Genomic DNA, 25383 nt, shown 5'->3' on the forward strand with positions numbered 1-25383 from the left:
GGGCAAATATTGTCAGGTATTCACTATTAGTGGCTTGCACGCTCACTGGCGATGACCGATGGCGGAGTACAAAAGCAACCGCACTATTGATATACACAATTACTTGACACCTTTGGAGCTTCGTAAGGACGCGTAGTAAGCAGGGCATGCAACACACGAGGTATAGCAATGTACAATTTAACTTATACTGCTTGCTTTACAATTATGTTGGAAAATACCGAGTCCGACGTTACCTGCCATTAGGCGTCATCTGAGGAAAAAATGTTTTCATCAACGGCCCAATGAAAATTATGATAATGCCGCAGAGCCTCACACTCAATGAATATACTTTGTTTTGGAACACGCTAATAGTCGGGCTCTTTGGCGAAATGAGCTTTAAATCGAACCTCCCAAATTTACAGCGACTACAATAATAAACTGTAGGAAGAAACGTCGAAAAAGCTATGCAACCTAATCCAGTGTTGGTCGCTAATTCTATAGGATAGAGGACGTCGCTTCTGGCAAAGGCTTCTGGCACTACTTCTGGTACTACTATAGTCAAAATAAATGGGAGGTTGCCTCGCACGTCGACGTCTTGCGGCGTTGGTTATGTGGTTGTAGTACCTCCACGAAGTGAAAGTTATGCTACGAGTGATACCGAGAACCAACACAAGACGAACTGATCCTAAGCACACACTCAACAAGCGACCCTCACGAAGAGGTTTAATGCGAAAGTTGTGATGTGCAAACCTATACATAGGAACCGCACACAGGCAACCACCTAACAAAACCCCGGACCTCCGAGCAAGAGTGTTGTCACCCCAAGGTAGCTTTCGACCAGGTAATATTTGCACGGACTTCTTGCCAGTTAACAGAAATAAAATTCTGAAGGGATTGAACATGTTGGTTTGTAGCGGTTGCAACAATCTAAGAGCGGGACGGTAGGTGGTAGGCAAGCATATCTATCGGTAACCGTGAGCAGCTTCTAGTGGTCAGGCCAAGCTAAGAAAGCAATTCCAGTGGACGATATGGAAAAGTGGTATGAGGATGCGGCGAACTACAACGATCACACCCCTGAAAGCCGGACTGGCTATCAGTGCCTTCTCGAAGACCTTGAACCCTGGTACTATTATCCTGTCCAAGCGCTGTTAGCTGCACCAGTATTTAACAGCAAGCCCACACTAACACGAGTTTTTAGTCCGAAATATATAAACGTTGCCCAAAGCAAAATATAATGCTAAGTACGCCGCTCAACCCAAGAACTTGTGCGCTCCACAGTTCTAACCTCACCTCCTGATGCTAAACTTGGACGTGCTTCGCCCGCTATTCTTGGATGCCTTCCACAAAAAGGGGACCCTGAGCCAGACGCAACAGTTTTCCTACCTTACCAACTATATGCCACCTGAACCAGCAGCGGCCAATGTCGCAAACCAAAATGTGAGTTCTGCAGCAAGCTGGAAGCCAGCTGCTCAAGTAGAGTTGCTGAGTTATCAGCCAGACTCGACAGGGGAATGTGAGAGTGCGTCCCAACTGTATCAGTGACGTCTGTATGGCGCATGACGAAGGTGCATGGGCTTCATGGCCGTATTACACAGAACCTCTGCTGTTGTGTCGAGTGCGTATTTACAAACCGTATTAGAACGGGATTCTACAAACTAGCTCGCGCTGATATGCTTTTTTTGGAACGACCCAACGAGAAGTACATTGGTGGTTGTGTAATATATTTTGCTGGAGGCGGGGCTACAAGAGACAGTCGAGGCATTTCAGGACCACTTCTACCTCCACGAGAAATGGTTTGGCCCAGGCTCTGTATAAATACCGGAAAAAATTGTGATAAAGGGAAATGGAGCCACTCTTGCGATTTACTCAAGTGAAGGACGAAGCACGGGAGCAAAATGCTCCAGCCAGTTTAATTCTAATTGACTAACTGCAATGCAATGCCGATATACAGCCTTTCTGCCAGAAACACAAGATTTGTTCCCTTTTAAGGCGGGCTTTGTATAAGCTGGTAATGTAAACTACCGAGGCAGGCGGGGGTTCTTTATTCACTGAAGATTCCAAGTGGCTGACAATGTACAAGAAATTCTAGAGATGCAGCATGATGATGATGAGCCATTGATTGAAGCATTGGGGGTGAACGTCAACGTGCGCGAAGTTCAGAGGCAGGCCTGCGACGGTAAGGTCCAATTCCGGATACAAGTCAGGATAGAAAAAGATAACGGAGTTCAGAACAACTGCAATGCTATGATGCATGCAAAAGTAGTGTTTACCCCGCCTAACCGAAGGAGTTTTTCTCTAAGTGGGCCAAATCCTCAATTTGAAGCTAAGTTAGAAAAAACTGCAGTGGAAACATGGCAACTTTCCTTTAAAAAATGGGTTTCAGCAGTATAGGCGCGACAACGCCGGGCAAACGCGAACGCATATCGTATTTGCGTCAAAACTGAAATAGACCTGGCTGTGGAGGAAATCAAAGTAATCCAAATCAGTTTGCCAATTAGGAGTTTGCTTTTGGCTTGAATTTTTCAAAAGTTTTGTGGCTTTTCCCAAAAGTATTTTTTTAATATAAACAGCCTGGTTGTAATGATTCACAAGGTAACTAAGAGTCAGCTAAAGTACTTGCCGTGACATAATAACAATGTGAACAAATGAAGAAAGGAAGAAAATAAAACGGAGAGATGTAAAACAGCAAGTTCAACACTGCTCTCCTCCCGTAATTAGTAAATCTGGATAGTGTTTTGTTTCTTTTAAACGCTCATCTTCTATATAATTACATACCTGAATAGCCATCGCCTACAAGCCCTCGTGAATCCCCCTCCGAAGGACAAGAGGAAGATACCAGTAACCTTCTTATGAAGCGTTTTAGAAAGTTATGATTAGACGTGAAGAGTTTGTTTACTTTATGATTGTTTTCAGTGGTCGCCAAGAAAATGATCCTGATGAACAATTCGAAAACAACCTCTTATGCAGTCCAGAAGACTCACCTTCTCTTGAAGTACAGGTCTAGTGTCGCTAAAGCGTTATTGAATATTTTTATTCCTTTTCCACGAAACCTAACTCACACCTCCCATGAAACTTCTTATAAATACAGTTATTACAACATTTCCGCCTCAAATTTAGTGTTTCGAGTTCATTAGACTCAAACCAAAACTTCTCATGCTAATATTGCGCGAATACCCCACACAACTTTTGATTACTGGTGGCCACAAACGTCTCCTAGCTGACATGTAAAACATATGGTAAAAAAGTTTTGTCAGCGTTGCATTTCGTTCCATGTACAAACTCACATTTTTCTGAGATTTCTTGAGAGGTATTTGGCTCACTCTTAAGAAACCTCAGCTTTCTTTGCGAGCAGGCAGCCGACGAAGGGTTCAGGCTTTCTATCCTGTGGTTCCGAATATTTATCCCAAACCAGGCAGAATACATAAAATGAATTTGGATCAGCGGAAGCACGTGGACTTCCGTGAAAGACGTAGCGGAAATATTTTGTTCGTAACTTGTAGAGCAGAGGAACCCAGACTTTATTAGGTGTGCGTCTTGTTTTACTTCGAAGGTAACCAGGAGTAACATCCTTAAGATAGAATTCGCAGAAAACTTGGAGATGGCTACAAATTGAACAAAGAATTTACAACACCCAAAACCTCAGCACAAATGGTACCCATACACAGAGCTGCACTTTGGATACGCGTTGAAAACACCAAAGCTAATGAAGCCAGTCGAGCCTTCCGCAAAATATAAGCCTGCTCATAACCTCTGCTATGGTGGCGCAACTATTCCCTAATCAGAGACCCAGACAACATACTAATTTAAAAAAAATTTGGCGCTAGCTTTACAAGGAACCACTGAGACACTACCCAAAATAAAGCTGTCTGTGCGATTTTGTATGCGCCATCTACTGCACGCCACCATAGGGACCGGGCGGCCGTTGTATGGCACCACCGTCGTTTCAGCGAACAGCGCCGCCCGTGGCGAACCGCTCGTCAGTGGAATGCCGGTGGCGGTCAGCGCAGCGTAGTTGTGCATGTCTTTCTGTCGTTTTTCTGCGGTGCGGCTTGCAAAGCGTACGTAACCCCACGTGCATTTTTCAGATCGGTAAATCTTGAGTGTGGATGTGACGTTTACGAGGCATGTCATGTGTGTTATTTACTTATTTACACCCATACTCAGTATTTACAAAGTGCAGACGACGCTCAATGCGCCAAGCTGGAAGTAAAGCTGGAAGTGAAAGTTCGTTGCTTCATGCAATTTTTTCATGCCTGCATGCAGTTTCGCGAATCGAGGAGTATATTGCCACTAAATGCTCCCACAAAGCCGGTGTGTGCAACCGATCTAGGAATGCTGCTGCGCTGGCCTTTGGCAGTTGATGACGAAACGGCATCGACGTCGTCCACAAGCGAAAGACAAAGTTGGAGGGTGTCTTCGAAGATTTACTTCAAAACAGAAATTGTGACGGACGACGCTTCCATAACTTCATTACCTACGGCTGAAACGCGTGTTTAATTTCACAGAAATGCTCTTACTACAGTCATCGGGAATCGTTGATAGAATAAATACCGCATGCAAGTAGAATGTTATTGCTTGTCGTGGAGAAGCATTGCTTTACAAGAATTGCAATGGTTGCTGGCTGGTTGGTAAATGGTTTTTCAAAAACCAATTCCTGCGTGGCTGAAGGACGCAAGACAGGAGGGTGCCCGAAACCAGTACTCAGCTTCACAACTGAATGCTGCGGTCGGTTTACAAGCTGCCACCTACGCTTGAAAAATCATGCACACCTCCGTCTAACGACGATGATAGTTTATCGCAAAGCTCTATCGTATGGGTTTCCTTGGTTGCCTTCTGGATTTAAACTTTGACTAATTAAGCGTCGAATTTGACCAGCGCGTAGTTTGGTCTTTTGATCGCAGCGTCTTTGACTTTGACCATTTCCCATTCGATTTCGCACGAAGAAAACTTTGTGTTCAGCCATCATAATCATTAGACGGAGGGCTAAATGATTTTGCTGTTTAATTTTGAACTTCCATGCCCCCTCTCCAAATCTAAACTTTTCCAGCGTGTCGGAAATGTGTCTGTGGTGGAGGACTCGGGCTCATGCACCCATATTTGAGGGAACTTATCACGCGTTTTTGGTGTCTTCACCAGGCAATACACGATGTTTAGGTACTCTGTAAAGAATACTTAAGCATTAAAAAACACCAGCTGGTGGTAACACTGCCACATTTTTTAACTGTCGGCGCCAGCCTTAATATCTACGCAGGTGGTAAAACGGGAAGGCGAGGAGGGGTGGTTTGTAGCTTGGGCTGTTGAGTTGGTGAATAACTTTGGCTCTTGATAGAATGACCACCACAAATGTGGGATTTCCACTTCGGCTTTCAGGCTCCCATGCTGTCACAGTGTTGCTCACCAAAACCAAAGGCATAAAGCTCACGGTTACAGAAAGTGTAAACTACCGCAACATTTCTCGGTTACACGGTAATCCATCTTCGTATGCAGGTGCCTTTCTATTTAAAGCACACATATCGAGGTATCCCAGCGCTAAGGCTGCCGTGGAAACCGTAGTGGAAACTAGTGAAGATAATTTAAAGTGGTAGAAATTAATAATATTATTGCTAATAGTTTTATTCCTACTCAGATCGCGCGGAGCCAGGCGCAGAGCGCTGCAAAAAGCGCTCGTGTCATTGTAGCCCATTCCCAACCTTACAAGCATCCAATAAGTTTGCGTAACAGTTAGTGCATTTAAGAAGAAAATAATACTACTAATGATAGTTTTATTCGTACTCAGAACGGGTGGAGCCAAGCGCAGATCGCTGCAAAAAGCGCTCATGCCGTTGCAGCCGATACCCAACTTTAGAAGCGTCCGACAAGTTTACGTAGTCATCACTGCATCTAAGAACCCAACACATCTGTTTAGACTTCGTTTCATCTCACATGTCTGCTCACAACGTCACCAAAACATACAAAGAACCGAAGCAAACACGACAACAACAACGGGAGGCTATGTAGTCCAATGCACCGGCTCATTCCACTGACGAGGGGAGCGCCGAGTGGTGGCGCCACCCGTCCAGCTGCCCGGTCCCTATAGGTAAGGCACTCTCGACGCCTTTCAAGTACCACACGTTATCAAAACTTCTGGATAAAGTATTTTTGAGAGTGAACGCCTACGAGAAAACGTTATTTTGAAAAAAACACTCAAGAGACGCGAAACAAAAGGCCATCCTTTTAGCTGGGTGGTCGTATACCTCGATGATCGCAGCCATGTTTACCAGGAGTCAAGCCTTAGAAAGGGCTACAATATGATTCTTGGGACGGTGTACGGAAACACGGAAGCGACGAAAGGGATTAAAAAAAGGACCTTCACAGTTAAGCCATTGAGAACAATATTTTTACCTGAAGCTGCGTAGTTGGGTATGAACAATGCGATTTGTTTGCTTCTTAACCTTTTTTTGTGAAATGTTTACTGGTAGTTTGTGTAAAACAAACAGAACAAAGACACGGCTTCTGGCACACACACAAGAAATATTACGGCCCTGATATTGTGTTGATAGCTTCACAACAAAAACTGTTCAATTGAACGTCTCCCTGCGCAGATACTCGGTGGGCTTTACGTTTAACAGCAGGATGCTCCGCAAAAAAAATAACCTTTCAGCTGCTGTTACACGTAATAAACTTGACTTAAAAGTAATGCAACACAGCGCACATGCCCCTGCACTTTTTACTGTTTTATAGATAACAGGCTTTGAAGCGCTTAAAAGTTTTGCTAGAGCAAGTAGACCGGATGTTTATCTCGATGAAGAAGTAACCGTAAAACGCGAAGAGTCATAGAAAGCAGCTATACAAAGAGAGAAACCGGTCACACATAAAAAAGCATATTTCAAAGATTATACAATGCCCTTCTGTTCTCCGATAAAACAGCTGCTGCACGAACAAAGCAAACTTTTGAAATCAATAATACAAGGAGAAAGAAGTAAGCAACCAAAGCTAACCAAGACTCCCTACAGCTTACATGGCAGAAAGTGTAAGCTCCTTAAATTACGATTCCGAAACAGACGATCACCCAAGCAACATGAAGGCATCACTCATACAATTGGCGCTTACGATGTTGGCACTCCTTGCTGTTGGTAAGTGCAAATCTCCAATAAAAAGCCGTGTGCGGCTTTTATTTAAGTGTTTTTTAAGTTATAAGTTCTTGTCCAAATTTGGTAAATTGCTGTGTCACTCATACTTTGTACGTGTGGGGAAATGATGCATTGATCTAAAAAGTGATAAAAACGAGCGCCACACAGAATTGACTCACAAATCTCCAATTTTTGCTTTATTTTCGACGTCACCGCAACCTCTGCTGAAAGATCTGTTAGCTTTCGAAATTTATAAAAAATAGCTTTACATATTCGCAAAATATTTACGGTGTAAGCAGCAATGCATGGTGTTCGCGTGTCATGTAGCTCAAATGAATCTTCACTTCACCGAAGTAGCAAGCCCATAGTAATGACGTCGTCACATGTGCTGCAAATAGCGTGTTTGAACGTAGTCTGCAGTGACCCACTTCGTCAGATATTCTAAAAGGGTAGTTGAAGCGGAAAATATCCCTGTAGTTATTACGTAAACTGGGTACGAAGGTTATGCTTTGAAATAAAGAACTGCCCTGAGATCGTTATCTGTACGTTCTTCGGTCAGTGCGGCAAAATAACTTAATTTTTTACTGTGGACAGGCATTGCAGCACATTATTGCCAGGTAAAAATACATTTATTCATCACCCCGTTGCACCTCAAAAACGCTTGAAGAACTTGGAGATACGGTAGAACCCCAGTTATATGTTTTCGGGTTTAACGATAACCGGAGTTTGAGGACAAGACAGTCGAGTCCGGCAAAGTTCCTTCCAAAACAGTGCGTTAAAAAAAACTTTGGAAATCCGCTGCTGTTCATGCCTGTCCTGCGCCACCCGACGACCCACACGAAGGACGCAACCTACCAGCAGACGAAATAAATGTGCGGCAGTTCGAATTTGCGCGAATTGCAGCACGCTAATAGGTTCTCGCCAGCAGACCTTTCTTCTCCGTCTCATTTTTTGGTTTTCTTTCCTCCAGCTCTCTCCGCACAATCGCTTCCCCCTCTCCTGGCAGCCATGTCCTCTTGTTGCGCAGCACACGCAGGGGCAGTGCACAGGTGTTCGTTTTAAATGCATAGCATTTTAGTAACTCACAATGTCACGCGGCGTTGGCGTGCGCTGTCGTAGTCCGCATGCGCGTCTTGTCGTAGTCCGCATGCGCGCCCTGTCGTAGTCCGCAGCAGTTTCCGGCGCCCGGTTTCGAACCCATGACGGCGCGGGCGGAACGCAAGGTGCCCGGCGCACAACCGACCGAGCCACGAAACCGACACAGATTTCGATGCACCGAACGCGCCTTATATCCCTCACTCATTTCTCGTTTGTTTCGAAAGCGCCACAAGTTGTCCCGCGCTTCCAAAAGATGGCGACACGGGTCCCGCGATCAAGAGATACGACTTGCCGGCGCACCCCCTCGGAAATGCTGTGCATTTGATCGTGCCCCTCGCGAGGGGGATGTTTGCTCTTTTGCGCTGACATTGCTAGTTTTGGGTGGAAAAACTTTGCAAACGCACAGGACACAAAAACATAGAAGCCGAATATGTAGCCTTAAAAAAAAAAACGATGTTTTGGTCATTTTTTGAAGTGTATATCGAATACGCTCATTTTTTTCCCAATGCGCGGTGTACCGCCAAGGAGGTTTTGCTGACAGGTTTAGGCTTTCATTTTTCTTTGCGTAATCGTGTTTGCCATGTGTAAAACTTCACAGGCTGGCGGGAACCACGGCAGTGTACTGCCGTTCCAGGTTTGTATTAAAACAGCGTCATGGCCACCTGCACCACCGCAATACTTTTTTCGTATTTTCGTTGTTTAATGTTTCCATTTCCGACACTTACAAATCATTATTCCGTAGTGTACATTGAATTTTTTTAGTACCGTCAAGCGAAACTGTATTTATTAGCGTAAATGTCATCGTTCAAATTTTATGACATCCACCTTTTTCGATGCGTTTTCGCAGTGACAAAATTCCCATAATCGGAGTTGCACTGTAACTGGACGTTATGTATATAGCCTAAGGTGTATATAAAAAAATTTAGTCGAAAATTGGTGTTCCCTAAGTTATGTCAGATTGAAGCTGTATGGTGACAGTTTGACCGACAAATCTGCCTACACATCACATCTTTTGGAGACCTCAATTGCTTGAACCTTGCCGATTAAAACACTTCAGCCCATTAAAGAAGGTATGTTCAACACCAAATGCTTCCTTTTCAACACACAAATTCTTCGAAAGCGGAAGAGCCTGTCTTCTGATCAGAGCACGACTTCTATTCCGAGGCGTTCAACTGAAAACATGCGTAAAAACGTGAAGGAGAAAACGCAAAAGAATGATTTTCTACTTTGGCAACTTTTTTTCGTTGTGAGTTTCTTGTTGTGTGCTATATCTTTCACTTCATGAGAGATTGCTGGGGATCCATTTAGCAAGTCATATAGTTAGTTGTATGTATAGCAATGAATGACCGTTGCAATAGAAAAAAATCAATATTCAACTTAGCGCGCCAAAACTATTATCAGGCGGTGCTTCATTCTGATCATCCGTTCAGTGACACTGGATGTGACCACGGTTACCTTCGCCTGTGTGAGGATAGACACGTGTACTCTAGGGGCGTTATTGCTCCGTATGTGCGGCTACACTTTAAATGGTAGGAAATGATTTCGCGTGCAATATGTCTTTCGGCTTCAAATGTTTTCACGTCTAGCTAAAAAAATCTGAAAGCATTGACATTTTCTTCCACCTAGGAAAAATTTCCCTACATCCCAGTAGTCAAAATGCGGAAAAAAAACGAATGCAAACTTCGTTGTTCATACTACTCAGTTCCAACCCATCTAGCTTATAGAGATCGGGTTGTTATTTGTTTTTTCATTTTTATATTGCATCAATATTTAGCTCCCTGTCTCAGAATAAAATGGCCTTCACCACGACACCTTCAATTACCTATCCATCATGTTTTATTCAAACTATATCCATTTATCTGCAATGCTAACGTGTGGCTTGTCTTTAATAAACTAAAGTAAGCCTAAGTAAAGCGAACATCTTTTCTGACTTTTCAAAAAACATTTTGGTTTTTCATATACACTCCATTCCATTCTTCTGTGAAAACATTTTAAGGTGCACATCTCTCTTTCCTCAATTTGAAACCATGTTAGTGACGTAGTCTGACACCAACATGGAAAATGGCCAAGATAGCTAGCTTCTGCAGGCTGCAACAGAAAATTTTGATTGTACTCTCCTCTATACTAAAGTTGCAGGGTGCAGTAATGTCTCATCAGGGCAGAGTACATTGTGTGAATATTGATCTCCGGATAGGTGAAACTCTTTATGATCTGTAGAGTCTTCAAGTGCTGCACCAACAATAACGCGTAAATCGCCAATTGTAGTGAGCACACGATGTCCCAGTGCTCCGGGGGAATATGTTTTTGAAGAAACATGAATGTGGGGGTATATGGGAGAGAGCGTAGTGGAACAGCGTGCACTTCTGCAAACGGGCGTGTTCAGAAAACCAGTCAGGTTGGTCGAGTGCTCATTCATCTTGTTAGGGTAGTTGGCGTGTGGGAAGGGAAGTTCGCTAGAGATAAAGTAGGCAGGATTGCAAAGACGTTTGGTGCCGGCCAACAAATAGGGATTTAGTAAAAGTGCTGCCATAAAAAATGAGAATTTATAGGAAGGCACCAAAGAGGGTGGTAGTTTAAGGGGCGAAGCTCGTCTTGGTCGGGCCCTGTCCCGGCCGCACATGGAATATTGATGATGATTGTGGCAGGATCCCCCTTGGGATTGGCCAACTAAAGATCGGCCGAAAAGGTCAAGACGTTGAACGAGTTCGTTGCTACCCAACAAGGAGGAAAGGAAGAAGAAGAGGTTGTCGTTCGTCGCCTGCGAGCTCAAGACTCTTACTCGGGCCCTGTGCCGTCCCTCGTTGCTCCGTACACGGCAGAATGATGATGATTGTGGCACGATCCCCCTAGGGTATGACCAAAAAAAATGGCCGAAAAGTTCAAAACGTGCAATGCGTTTGTTGCTAACCAACAAGGAGGAGAGGAAGGAAAGGAGGTTGTCGTTTGTCGCCTGTGAGCTGAAGACACGTGCCGGGGGTACGCGACGCAAGACGCTCTGCAGAAGGCGACGGCCAAGGTGGCTAAAATGTCACACACCGAATTCGCCAACTTATCTGTGGAGGTCATCGTCCCCAACCAGCCCTACATATTAACCACAAACATCGACGTCGTCGACGGGCTTGTCAAGGGAGCGGTAGAAAACTTGACGTGTCGAGCCTTTATATGATGTGTAGGTGAATGTTTCACGGTTTTAACGATAAGCATTTTAGCTTCGCCCCTACATCATCACTCACTTCGTGGAAATGGCGGGATTTTGTTTTTTTGGTGTTCCCTCTTCTTTTTTGCGCTGCCCGCTAGCATGTTGTACCATCAGCAGTTTGGCGGTTTCCCCCTTGAGTGACTTGTTCATGGTATTATTCTAGCTGCCAGTTTATTTGCTAACAACTCAATTGCATGTTTCCTATGTCTAATATTTTTGTGCAAGGCAAAAATGTGTCGCAACACATCAGACGCTTCTTAATTGAAAATACTGCGTAAAGTTCAAGAGCGTGCAGAGCCAATATACTGCTCTAATTCCGCAGGTGTCGTGATTCGTAAATACAAGCGGACCTACAATAGCTTTCATGTATACAGGCTAATTAGCCATCTGCACTCAATCACATCCGCTTATTAGGACCCGTCCATAACGCGAATCTGGGTTTCTGGGAATACCCAGACGAATTTAAAAAAAAAACGATGAAACGGTATCACTTTCACGCCACGTGGTATGGAAAACCTCGAGGTTAGAAAACATGTAGATCATTCGCAGTTTTCATTTGTTCACAAAAAAATTGACAGAGTACTACCCATAAAGAGCACCGTTCTAAGAACTATCAGGGACATTGGTACGGACGAATAACGAATAAGAAAAACCGAACAAACTTCAATTGTGAGAAACGAATGGCAATATTTCTTTTCCGCTCAACTTGCAGATGCCTATAGGTGCGTACTATCTAAATTATATTCATTTTTGCTACAAACTGCCATTCTCAAGTCATCTTTGACTCTTATTTTTTTCTCGGTGACGCTCAACCATAAAAGTCGAGTGGAGCTCTAGAATACTTTTGGTTACAATATAAACTTGTAATTATGTACTTTCTCCCTGGAAAGCGCGCTGAAGAATTGTTTTCACCCACATGCTGCGGAATGATAACGACGTAGTTAAATGACTGCAATCAAAGACGTCTGGTTCATGCACGGCCCCCGTAGAATAACAAATAACACAAAGCAAAATTTCCGCCCCTGCTAGAGTTAGCTTGGGGATGCTACAGCTAGCTAGTGAATGGCGATTATAAACCTGTAACCATAGATTGACCATTTATAGCAAAAAACGCGTTTGCGTATTTTTGAATCATGACTGCACAAGTGTGTGAACTAAATTTAAGTACTTTTTTACCCCCTAATGGGAGAATAAAATATCGCCCACACTTGTGTCGTTGATTTTGAGTATGTCTTTTGTTAGGAACAAACGGATGGACATTTTCAGGTAAGAGCTGCGTTTTTGTAACTTTTAAACTAAAAACGTTGTGTGCCGTTCCCTTTAAGAAGTTTGAAATAATGCAACTATTGCGGTATTGAATCCTTTCCCCTAGTCACAATTTATGATATTTATGGCGGTTTTTTTGCAAAACCACTTTATACCCACTTTGTGCAACATTTACTACTGCGGAACATTTTATGCAATATATTTCAGCCGTAATGCATATTTACAAAGTCTCCTCTCAACAAAATGCGGATGCAAAATACCAGCTAGGCAAGAATACCCGAATTTTAGGTGGTATTCAGCTGCACATGCTAGAGAACCCTTTCCCTCAGTGAGGACGCGTGTTAAGGAGGCCAGCGTGTGGCCTGTGGAGGAGAAGCAACGAAAACTAACGCCATGGCTTGTTATTGATAACCAAACAAATTTGGTATTGGGCGCCCAAAAACACTCGGAAAAGAGACTGGGGACCTAAATTGCAACAAACTTCAGCCCACGCGCAATGCAAAGGAAACAAAAAATTAAAGCCTTTCAACTCAATGTGAAAGCTGTCGGAAGTGCAGAGCAATCATTTGCCATAATGGACTGTGCCGCCGTTATCCGCTTACTGCTTCCACCCCATGAATTCAAATTTCCCGCCTTCTCAGTGCTCGTGCGCCCCCTGCCTGGAACTACGCCAGCGGGAGTTCTGTTCTCTTTGTGCTTTTCTCCCAGCACGTGCCTTCGTTACACGGCCACATTTTGCGTGTGCTATCGTAAAAATCAACCCAACGGGCGTCCTTAACTAAAGGAACGTGGGCACTTCCGGTTAATTACGCATATTTTTTCTCAAGTGTACTTACAGTTTTCTTTGCGCTAAACAGCGGGAAGATGTATAACAAGCGCCAGCATTTCAAGAGTTTCAAACGCTTATGAATATATTAACCGCTTGGCTTTCCAAGCCTCTGGGGTATGCCGCGAACAACAGCTGTGATTATGTCGGGGTTCGGTGGTGTGAACAAATACCCACGTGAGAGGCAAAGAACGAGACGCAACACGTGGTACCAGAACATGGTAGCAGAGCATGTTTAAGAGACACAGGGAGGACATAAAAACTGTGGGAAGTAAAGCGTAGGACTATGGTCCTAGTTACAATAGTTCTAACAGTAACAACAGTTACCGAGCTGGGCCAGTAAAAGAGCGAGCTCACAGTTCTTGTTACCTGTACTTCTTAGGGTCATGCGTGGACTTGCTATAAGTGACATGAGCCATGACCGACGTCGTCGCAGGCGTCGTAGACACATGTGACACAATGGTGCCGTATCGCCGCTTCTTTGATTGGCCGGAGAAATAGACGACCCGACACCGTGGCAGGACCGGGACTCCGAAGAGATCGCCGATTCCAAACAGGTCACACGAGCCGAGGTTCCCCGGCCCATAGCACAGTGCCTTGGTTTGTGGGGGGAGTAGGTGGTCCGCCTGACGAGGTGGCAACCCCCGACGGAAGGAAGAATGGCCTGGCTACGCGACGCAAACTCGGGTGCCTGGAGATGGACGGGCGTCCGAACCAACGGCGCAGGCCCCGCTGTGCCGGGAGGAGCTGTCGACGTGCCGGCGTTACGGCACGGTCGACTTGACTTGGGTGCTTGCCCTCGCGGAGCCAGGTCGCGTTCGATGAGCAGCCATTCGCTCCAGCCGGTCTAGCGTTCGCTCTTCCAACGTATTCCTCTTCCTCCTCCACGCTCCTCTTCTGCAATGGCGCATACCCGCGTTCGGGGGATTGGCCTTGTTGTCTCCGGATCCTTCATCTTCCACTTGTTTGTCCTTGCACTTTTCCTTGTACCATCACACAGCGTTACCTCGGGACGCACCTTGGGGTAATATACACTTCGGTCTAGCGAGCTAGCTAGCACGACAAGGCGAGAGCCCAAAGTGTTTTGCACTTAAAACACACCCAAGTCATAAAAGAAGTTCAAATAGAAGAGAAAACAAGGCGAGACGCTCCCGCTCCAGTCTACATGACGCTGCGGCGTGGTAAAATCGGTGAAGCGTGTTGAGGCCCCATCGGTGGAGCGTGTTGAGAACTGTCGGAGGAACGTCTCGGTGGACTGAAAACGTGGGGGGACACTTTCTCCGTGGCGCCGGTTGAGATGCAGTGGCCGCAACTCGGAAGGTTGGCGCGCGTGCTCGTTCCTGGGTGACCTAGGCGTCGTCCCAGAACCTCGGCTCCGAACACACCTCGGGAGCAGGCCCACGGGAACAAGGTACTCGGCTGGCATCGGCGGGTCCTCCGGGACAGCTCCTCGACGGTTCCCAGTCCTCGACGCAAGCACACCTCTTCCATAAGCTCGAAGCGCCTCCAAAGCACAATATTTGTACCCGTTCCTCCAGAGCTGTCTTGCCGCTAGCTCCGCCAGCGTATTCTCCGCTCGTTCTTCTCGCCCTGCGTGCTCCCGGCGGTCCTCTTCTTTCTGATCTTCGACTGGCAGTTCGTCTCCGTCGTCTGATAGCGTTTTTTTCGAAGCCAGAGACTGTCCGTCATCACATTCAGCCCTGTGCCCAGGGGTTTGTTTGGGGCCAGCAAAGCTTGGCACATCATGTTCGCAGACGGAACGACGTGATGCAGTTCACCGAGGAACGTCCTGCAGTTTCACACTCCATGACACAGTCAGTTGTGTAGTATTCGCAGAATTGCCATAACGAATCGCCAATAAATCGTAAGTACATAGGAACACAAAAACAAAACAGAACAGAACAACACTGCATTCCAACTCCGCAGAGATGTCACACCGGTAACCTCTCCTACAGAATACATGTTTAGTCTTCTACGCCTATTTTATCATTGTGAGGCTGCAAAGAAGTCCGTGGCTGGGAATATGCCTCACGGACAGGAAGTGAGGTAATGTGTTGTAGCCACTCTACAAAAAAACTGTTTCCCGTGTAAGTAATTGTTTCCTGAATCGCCCGGACAAACGCTTTCACTGCCCTTCTACTAAAGTAGAATGGTTGGGAAATGTAGGAGGAATTGGCACGACCAATCCGTTAGAGCCCCGGAGTTAGAGCAAAAGTCAAGCCATTACTTCGTGGTTGGGTGCATGTGGCATCTTGAACCTTCTAGATGGTTTTCTCTTCCCGGAAATGGGTGACAGGTAGATGACCAAATCGATGACAACATGCCGAAATGCCTGGCTCTCCACCACGATCCCCAGTGGCAACTCGGTGTGTAGGCGTGGCCCGCTGACACGTCTCACAAACCTTTATGAAGCGTGCAGTGTCAGACTGCATCTAAGACCAGTACAACTCCTTGCTTACTCGATTCATGTTTCGATAGACACCCTTGTGACCACTGAAGATTTTTAATGGGCCTTTTCCGAGACGATGTCTGGTAGCTCCTCTGGGACGACGAGTTTTCTTCCTTTCCTTGAAGCTAACCGATATTGTCAATACATACGCTGTTTGTCTTAACGAACTCGATCGCAACTTCCTTAACTATCCCCTTACTACTGATCTCACGGGAAAATTTCGTAACGAAGGGTCTTGCTGTTGTAGCGCTCATAACTCAGCAGTGGTGATACAAGAAGTACTGTCACTAACAGCAGGTACCTTCAGCGTTTTTCTTGGAGCCTCGCTATTTGCTGCGTTACTGCGCATATGGGTCTTGCACCCTGGTGCAACCGGCGAAGCATACGTCAAGTTTCGACCGCGATAGTCTTCTGGAACTCTGCTTGGTGTATGTGCTGTGCATAAAATTATCCGTTCGTTTTCGAGCGGACCCTCTCGTCTGGTGTTCCAGGTATTGCCCGGTGTAGTAATACGACGAGCACCCTCGATGTTTCCAATGATAACATCGTAGAGATGGTCCTCCATGTAAGTGGCTAGTAAACGGCCTAAGAAAAAATGGAGTATCCAACTCCATGTCTGCCTCCAGTAAGGATAGACGTGTTCGGTCTAACAGGTAGATGGTGCTCATGCTCTCTGTAAACTTAGTGTCAGTGACAAGAGAGTACTTAACAACAACCGCGTTACAGCCAGTGCAACTTACGACGGTGACAAGTAGCCCTTCCGTACGACCGCCACTTCTCGGCATCCGCTCCAGCTTTACTCTGGGCCGGTTGCGTTTCCGTGAATCGGGTGTAGCCTGGCGTCGAGGGCACTTGTTCGCCACTTCAATCCGAAAATCCTTGGGCCCAAACAATAAGCTTGCCGCTTGAACCTTCTCGGGCTGGTTTGAGCGAGCTCCAGCCATGTGTACTAGCTGGCGGTTCCTTATGCAGAAGGCATTATTCTTGCAGATCTAGCCAGAACCGGGAGACTTCGCCGAACAGTCAAGTGAACTATGGCCCAGCTTATTGCACAATAAGCAGTACGGCCTGGTCGTGGGATCCTGTTGATCCGGAGGCAGGGAAATTCCAGGTTGCTTGCTGCTCGCCTCTTCTCAGAGGTAGTGGCTTCAAGGTAGTGGTCCGCGGTTTCGGTCATCTGGTTCAGGTTCTTGCAGCCACGTTCCTTCCACAAAACGGTTACGTTCTTACGACAGCTGTTTAGAAATTTTTCGGCTGCCACTTTGCCTCGGAGCGGCGAGTACGACTGCTCCGTTTTCGCCGTCTCCTGCCAGTTGTCAAAGTAGCCAAGGAGGCTACCCACAAACGGACGCCCTGTTTCCGAATTTTGCGGCTTAGGCTCTCTAACGTGGCATCGATAGCCCTCCTCGGTGTACCTGAACCTCTGCAGAACTGTCGGCTTTGGTTTAGGGTAGTTTATTGCATCTTCCGAATAGATGTCGCCGGCAGCACTGAGAGCTTCTGCTATCAGGCACAAGTGTACAGACAGCACCCACTTGTCGGAGGGCCAACTTGACTCGTCGTCACGCTCGCGAACTGCCGGATGTAGGCGTCGAGCTTATCTTGTTCCCAGCCAAAGGCAAGGATGAACTTGTTAGGGCTGTTGGCGCCTTTGCCGCATTAGGCGCAGTGTCGCCTCCTACATCGTTAGAACTCGGGCCATAGCACTGCAACCCTTCCTGAAGCAGCAGCTAAAGTTCTAACAGGGCCCGTTCAGCCTAAGTGCGAGCTGTGGTCTCAGACTCGGTTTTCTGGGCGAGCATTGCGGCTTCTTTAGCCGCCTCGCATTCAGTCTCGCGCTGATCAATTTCTTTGGTTGCGTACTCCACCGATCCATTCTCTCAGAGCTGCACCTGACAATGCTACCTCTTTGATACTGGAAATCATTTCTAGATCCATCTTCGGTTGTCACACTCGCATGCTGCTTAGTTCTGAAGCGAGAAATAAAGGTTACACTTTCTTGTCGCAGACGCCAGAAATTGTGAGTACGCCTGCTACGTTGGCGGGCGTGGGACCCGCGGTGAATGAGCAATAAAAAGTTACGCTTGTGAATGAATAAACGAAAACATATTCTGATGCGGACACACAAATACTTGGAAAAGATACTTAGGACCTAAACATCAACAAACTGCAGAAGACGCGTAAGGCGAAGAAAACAAAAAAGCACACCCAATTCCGAGAGCAGTTCGCTTGGAAAAGAAAACGAGGCGACACGCTCACATTCCAGTCTACTCGACAGTGGGGCGGGGTGATGTCGGCCCGGACGGTGGAGCGTGCTGAGATCTTTGGTGGCGCGTGTCGATGGACCGAAAACGTGGCGGGACAATTGATCATTTGCGATGGTTGAAATTCAGTGGTTACAGCTGGAAATGTCGACGTGCGCGCTCATGCACGGCCAGCTTAGGCCTCATCCCCGAACTTTGGCTTCGAACATGCCTAGGGAACAGGCCTACTGGGAAACTGGCACCCGGGTGGCAGCGGCGAATACTCCAGCACTACTCCTGGGCGGTTCCCGGTCCTCGACGCAAGCACGCCACTGGCCTCAGCTCGAACATCCTCCAGAGCGGAATCTTTGCGCCCCTTCCTCCAGAGCTGTCTGGCCGCTAGCTCCGCCAGCCCATTCTTCGGTCATCCTCCTCGTCCTGCGTGCTCCCGGCAGTTTTCTTATTTCTCATTTTCTACCGCCGATTTGCGACCATCGTCGTGTAGCGTTTCTTTCCCGTAGCCTGCTGACGTCAATCATCACAACGCCCAACTATATAAATACGCGAAATATTAGTTGCAGCAAGCTACACGTTTCTGAAATAAAGGAATGTAGCCCCTTTAGTCTAAATATTGCGAACGAAAAAACTGAGTACTGGAAATGGCTTACGTTACTTTAAACGGCCTGCTAAAAATAAATCGTCTGTTGCAATAAATTTTATTCTTCTCAAAATACAAATAAAGAACTGATCTTCGCATGTGCAGGTATTTTTTCGGGGTCTGGTTTATCCGGAACGACATGTTTGGACACCCTCATGACAAGATACGGACCGGTTGGTATCACTACTCTCATGTTTATTTCTTTAAAGAAAAAGTACCCTATACCTTTAAAATGAGCGCAGATGTCGCGCGAACCTAACGTCGCCACATCGCGTATTGACCACTCCCCCCTAAACATTAAACCTTCTCTGGGCCGTCTAATAAAATTGTCAAAACTTTAGAGACGGAGACCAAAAATAGTTGTCCCAAAACGGCTGGTGAGATAGACATAAAAGACCTGTAATATTATTTCCTTCGATACTAGAGCTTGCGAAGTAAAGAAAAGCTTTTTCGCGAAGGCTTCGACTATTCCCGTGTTTTGTAGTTTACGGCGTTCGACAAAAAAGGTATTGCTATTTTTTTTATAAATACACAACTCACACTCCGAAGCCCGTTCTTCGCTAAAATAAAATTTTTCTGAAATTAGGGACACTGCGGCGAGTGAACAAGTCTTTACGTTACAGTCAAAATGACGTCAGGCTTAACGATGTGTCCCGCAAGTGGGCGAGGGAATGTTGTTTTTGAACACATGAGCCTGCGCCTTTTTCACAGCGAAATGTGTCCTAAGAATGCGGAGCTGTAGGTTCGAAAACTAACTCGCAACTTCTCGAAAACTTAACAGCCCATTTTGATCGTCGAAACGCCTTGACTGATCGCAAACATTTCGTCTTTTTTCTTTATTTCCGAATCCCTCTTCGTATACATACGCTGCAACCACGACGACATTTTCGCTACCTCGTATTCGGCGAAGGTACCATGCGTTTTGAAAAACTGTTTTTGAAATCACTATTGAAACTGTGCGGGTTTAGCGTGTTTACTTTTCCATGGTGTTATTTGTAACGGCAACCTTTTCATAAAAATTGCATATTAAAAAAACAGTCACAGCATGTTGTGGATGCAGCCGAAATAAATGTAGCTGTTGAAGTCAAACTGTTTGTTGTCCCCAACATACAGTGTCCTTCCTTCCTGTGCAGCTTGCAGAACCGAGAATATATTCCCCCAGCTAGCTGTTTTCGTTCCTCGTTTTCAGAACGTAGCTAATATTCAACTAGTGGTATTAGGATCAGTGACGGCTAATGTTTAGTTATACGCCATGTTTAAAATACAACCTCATAGCCGAAGTTCTCTAGCTGGAACAAGGCAACAAAACAACCGGTTTTACGGAGTACAGCATGTCTGACGCAACCCAATACTAAATGTATTAAAATCCCATTGAATTCACATTCGCTTCGTTATCACTGCCCTCCAATCAGTGGAACTTGGTTTCCTAGTTACAACTATGTTCCCAAGATAAATCCCTTCTATATTTTCTAAAATATATGCTAGGTCTAACAAAAATAACATAATTGAGAGCTGCTTTTTTGCACGATGTCATACACAAACAATAGCTATCGTCAGGAAACGTCGGGACACCTCTTCACACATATTAACAAGTTAGGTACATGCAAGATAAGAAAAAAGAGAAATTCTGCACACAGGAAGGTAAAAAAACAGGCCCCTAGAACTTCTTTATTAAAAACATTTTTAATGGTGGGAGGCCGAAGGTATGGCTGGTTAATTTTTTGAAATCTCTTCCTTCTCCCATTCAAGCACCCGTATACTTATGCTTCTGCGCAGGGGTGTTTACGTGTGTGTGCGTGTGCATGCGTGCGCGTGTGTTTTTGTGACGCTAGGGATCACGATAGACATCTTATTTTTAGTTCAATCGCCGACGACTACTTCAAAAAATTACGAACGAGGTCTAGCGATCCTCGTCCTTAACTTCTATGGGGAACGCATGATTCTCGGCTTCACCTCCCCGCCTGCGGCCACGTGACCTGTAGAGTAGATATCTGCTTCGACGCGCGAGACATCAAGGTTTTTTAGGTCAAATTCAACGAGAGTAACCATGCCAGCGAAGTAAGAACATTATATACAGTTAAACCTGGATTTAGTGAACCTGTATGCAACGAATTCTTGGATTTAGCGAAGTTTTTCAATTCCTCATTGTCAGCCTCACTGAAACCCATGGTATTGGGACCTCTATGTACCGAAGGCGCTGCGACGGTTAACCTTGATGTAACGAATTATCTACGCGGATGAGCCAATATTTTTGCCCTTTTAAAGGATCGCTCGTGATTTACACTCATTTAGCCAATTTTTCCCCACTGCAAACTATTTTGCGTTTCCACATCTGAGTGTGGCTTCGGTTAAGTGTTAGGCCCGCCTGTCGCCATGTAGTCACGCGTCTCCACTGCTATCTGAGAAAGTGGAACGTAGCCGCCCAGTACAGTATTTCATCTAGCACCCTCTCACCAATTCTGAGGGCGGAAAAGACAACCCAGTTCACGAAAAGGCGCCCTTTCAGCGCACGTTTGACCCTTAAAACGCTTTAACACACCGAAAGTGTCTAAAGTCAAAGCTGAAGTACTTAAGTTACATACGTGGATAGATGGTTCTGTGGATTGCTTCTTTGAAGTGTCGTGTATTGACTAATCTGGCGGGAAAGCAGCAGGGGCAAATCACGCCGTTTTCACTGTGAAAAAAATTATAAACTTATGAGTTCACTTTCGCGGATGTCAAGCATTTTGGGTTTGTTTCTGCTTCATTCGCGCGAGCCTTATCTAAAAGCATCCATGTAACGAAAACCTGCATGTAACAAAAAAATTGGAATTTTGTTAGCTTCGTTATATTTATTTATTTATATATTTATTTATTTATTTATTTATTTATTGTGCCTCAATTGCCCCGAGTAGGGGTATTACGTGAGGGGTGGGCAGATACATCAGTTAATAAGGTGATCGATGAAATCCATGAATTTAGTAGGGTCGGAGTGTTGGATGGCGTCGGTGGGCAAGCTGTTTCAGTCTTTGGCTGTTTGCACGAAGAATGAGTGCAGATGGGCAGATGTACGGGCTGCTGGAGGATAAACAGCTTTTGCATGGGTAGTGCGGCATGACATCCGGTGGGCGGGTGTGATAGCAGATGAAGGAGGCAATGCGTGGTAGAATTTATGAAAAAGGCAAAGGCGAGAGGTTTTTCGTCGTGAAGCTAATGTTTTAAGGTTGGGGCGGCGTTTGAGGGCAGATACGCTAGTATGATGTGAATAGTCGGAGTAAATGAATCTAATCGCACGGTTTTGAACGGCTTCAAGTGTGTACGTATGATTAGATTGAAAGGGGTCCCAAATTGCGCACGCGTACTCTAGCTTAGGCCGAACTAGTGTAATGTAAGCTTGGATCTTTAGTGAAGGGGGAGCAAGTTTTAAATTTCGTCGAATGTAGCCGAGTGCACGGTTAGCGTTGTTAGAAATATGCAAAATGTGCGATGACCAAGAAAGATCGGAAGCTAGATTGATGCGTAGGTATTTATAGGAGCTAACAGAAAGAATTGCGGAAACGCAAATGGAATACGTAAATGTTTGGTGTGACTGCTTGCGATGAAATGAGATGAGTACAGTTTTTTTAACGTTCAGGCGCATTAACCATGTTTCGCACCATGTTTGAATGAGGTTTAGGTCGGACTGAAGGATTGCGGAATCGGAAGGATGACGTATAGAGCGGTATAGAACGCAATCATCAGCGAATAATCTAATATTGGACTGAATGTTAGTAGGAAGGTCATTAATGTAAATCAAGAATAGCAGAGGGCCGAGAACAGTGCCCTGCGGGACTCCGGAGAGAACGGGGGACATATCTGAAGCAATGTTGTTGGCGTAAACAAACTGTTGGCGGTTAGTCAAAAAGTCACGGATCCAATCGAAATCCTGAAGGCTTAAATTTAGGCGGGTTAGTTTTAAAATCAAGCGTTTGTGTGGAACTTTGTCAAAAGCTTTTTCAAAGTCTAGGAAAAGGGCATCTACCGGTGAGTTAGTATCTATGCTAGAGCTGATATCATTCACAAATAGCGCGAGTTGCGTGTCACAGGAATGCCCTTTCTGGAAGCCATGTTGGTGAGGGTGGTAAAATTTCTTGGCAGTTAGGAATTTTACAATGTGGGAGTAGATTATATGTTCCATGATTTTAGAACAAACACAAGTTAATGAAATGGGACGGTAGTTATTATTGGAATTTGGAGTACCTTTTTTCGCCACTGGGATAACTCTGCCAACCTTCCAGTCCAGCGGCACCACACCACATACAAAAGACTGCTGAAAAATGTGCGCCAAAATGATACTTGAGACATGCTTTGTGTTTTTTAGTATTTTTTAATTGATTCCGTCGATGCCAGAGGAAGATGATAGTGACTATGATTCTATAACTTTCAAAATACCATTAGGATCAAACACTAATGATGGCATGATGTCGTGGTCAAAGAAACGGGTGTCAGGTAACTCACTCACAGGTTCTCTGGTAAAGACGGAGCTGAAGGTTTTGTTTAGAATTTCGGCGACATCATGTGCTGGTACAGGGTGGTTATGATCGTCGGTTAGCAACAGCGAAGTGGGGTGGTTAGGGTTAATAGTCTTCCAAAATCGCTTTTGGGTTATTACGTAACATTTCTGGTAATGTGGTAGAAAAAAACGACCGTTTAGTCTTTTGGGAATGCGCCGTGAACGTCTTGTCCGCCGCACGATATTTGGCCCAAGCATGTGGGCTGTCAGACCGTTTAGCCGACCGGAATAGACGTTTCTTTTTATTGCTCAGACGTTTAAGTGACGAACTGAACCAGGGAGAAGATAATTTTTCTTTGACGGTAATAGTGGGGACGTGTTTCTGGGTCAACTCCTGCATTTTATTTTTAAAAAGGGACCAATTGCATTTAAGAGAGCGCTGCAAGAAATCAATGACGAACCACCCAGAGAATTTTGTTAGCTCTTCATTGATAGCCTCGTAATTTCCTTTATCGTAGAGCGTGATGGTTTTTTTATTTTTTTGCTGATGAGGTAACTTGAGACTAATTGAAGCGTGGATTACTGCGTGGTCACTTAGGCCATATAAGTGGGTGAGTGGTGATATGCTATCAGCGTGCGAAGTTAAAAGGAGGTCCAGAATGTTTGAAGAATTACAAGATTCTCGAGTTGGCGCAGAAACAATTTGTGTTAAGCCAAAAGTTAGACACGTGTCGACAAAATCGCTTTCTATGCTGCATTTTGATGTTGTTAAGGCGAGGTCGGACCATGTTATCGCTGGGAAATTGAAGTCGCCGAGTATTAGTAAGTGTGTGCTGGGATTTGATACGAATAGTAAGTTTAAGGCGCTATGGAATTCTGTGATGAATGATGAATGAGCGTCAGGGGGGCGGTAACATGCACCAATAATTAAGGGTGGAAAAGAACTGTTGCATCTTATAAACAATAGCTCAAGGGTGGAGGGGACATTAACACGGCTGCACTGAAGTCGTTGGGGAGCTGCTATCAAAACGCCGCCACCTCGTTTGGTGTCGCGGTCGAGTCGAAAGACATCGTGATGTGGAAAGCAAGATATCAGTTCTGTATTGGAAATTGAGGAATTAAGCCATGTTTCTGTTAGTACGATTAGGTCGGACTCAGTGGTGTCGATGAGGGAACGAAGATCGTCGCGCTTAGGCGGAAGGCTCCGGATGTTAGTGTATATTAGCGATAAAGATTTACCGATGGAATTTCCTTGGGAAGGTTTGGAAACTGGTGGCTATTGTGGTCGGGGAACTACTTTTTGAGCACGGCGATAAAAGACGTAAGTGGTTTTGTCAATCAAAAGTTTGTCATGGCGGAGTTTGTAGGGTTTGGGTTGGGACTTGCCGAATTCGATCAAGCGTTTTTGCGCAAAGCGGGTGTTAGGTGAGCAGTCCTGGCCAATGCTGTAGTCTGAATTCTTCAATTTTTTGGCGTTCGAGAGGACGTTTTCTTTATCTTTGTAGTGTGCGAAACGCACGACAATAGGGCGTTTTTGTCTGGTTGGAACTGACCTATTCTGTGTGCCCGCTCCACACTTCTTGGATCGAGGGATACTTGAAGCGTTTCATCACATAGCTTCAGTACCAATTGCTCGGATTGTAACCATGTTTCCTTCTCATCGTCGTCGAAGCCAAAAAACAGAAGGTTAGAGCGGCGAGCGCGCTCTTCAGAACTGTCAAACCTGTCGGTAAGAGTATCAATTACATTGGCGTTGTGCGCGGCGAATGTCTCGATGTCATCAACCTGGGTTTTGAGTGAGGCAAGTGTTGAACAGTCGTTCTCTATTTTTGTTAGCTTGGAGATGATGTTGTCGAAGGTTTTTCATGCTGGGAGAGCGCAGTGCGAATGGATTTCATTTCGTTCAGTATTGTTTCCTGGGAAGAGCGTATGGCGTCTAGTGTAGACTGGATGTCACAAGGATCTTCTGTTTAGGACGAGCGTGTGGTAGGCACGGGGTGTTCCTCCACATCGCCGTACAACAGTACCAGTTTCAAGGTGACAGCGGAACAACAATATGCAATATCAACAACACAGCCTGGGCTC

The 25383-nt window shown here is 45.5% G+C and overlaps 1 protein-coding gene across 6 annotated transcripts in view; it reads left to right on the top strand.

The window, feature by feature from the left end:
• Positions 1–25383, top strand: part of LOC144163614 (uncharacterized) — a 90973-nt gene that overhangs the window by 34987 nt on the left and 30603 nt on the right. For 5 of the 6 annotated variants that reach the window (XM_077694421.1, XM_077694420.1, XM_077694426.1 and 2 more), the window contains 2 exons: positions 12628–12651; positions 18933–19000. In XM_077694421.1, coding sequence (XP_077550547.1) covers positions 12628–12651; positions 18933–19000 — 92 coding nt within the window. Of the gene's footprint in view, positions 1–6869; positions 7092–12627; positions 12652–18932; positions 19001–25383 lie in introns of those variants that run through there. The other variant, XR_013320953.1, reaches the window with a different exon arrangement.

The sequence above is a fragment of the Haemaphysalis longicornis genome, unplaced genomic scaffold (assembly GCF_048455015.1).
Source record: "Haemaphysalis longicornis isolate Haplotype H1 unplaced genomic scaffold, Haemaphysalis longicornis Haplotype H1 scaffold_125, whole genome shotgun sequence".
NCBI classification, from domain to species: domain Eukaryota; kingdom Metazoa; phylum Arthropoda; class Arachnida; order Ixodida; family Ixodidae; genus Haemaphysalis; species Haemaphysalis longicornis.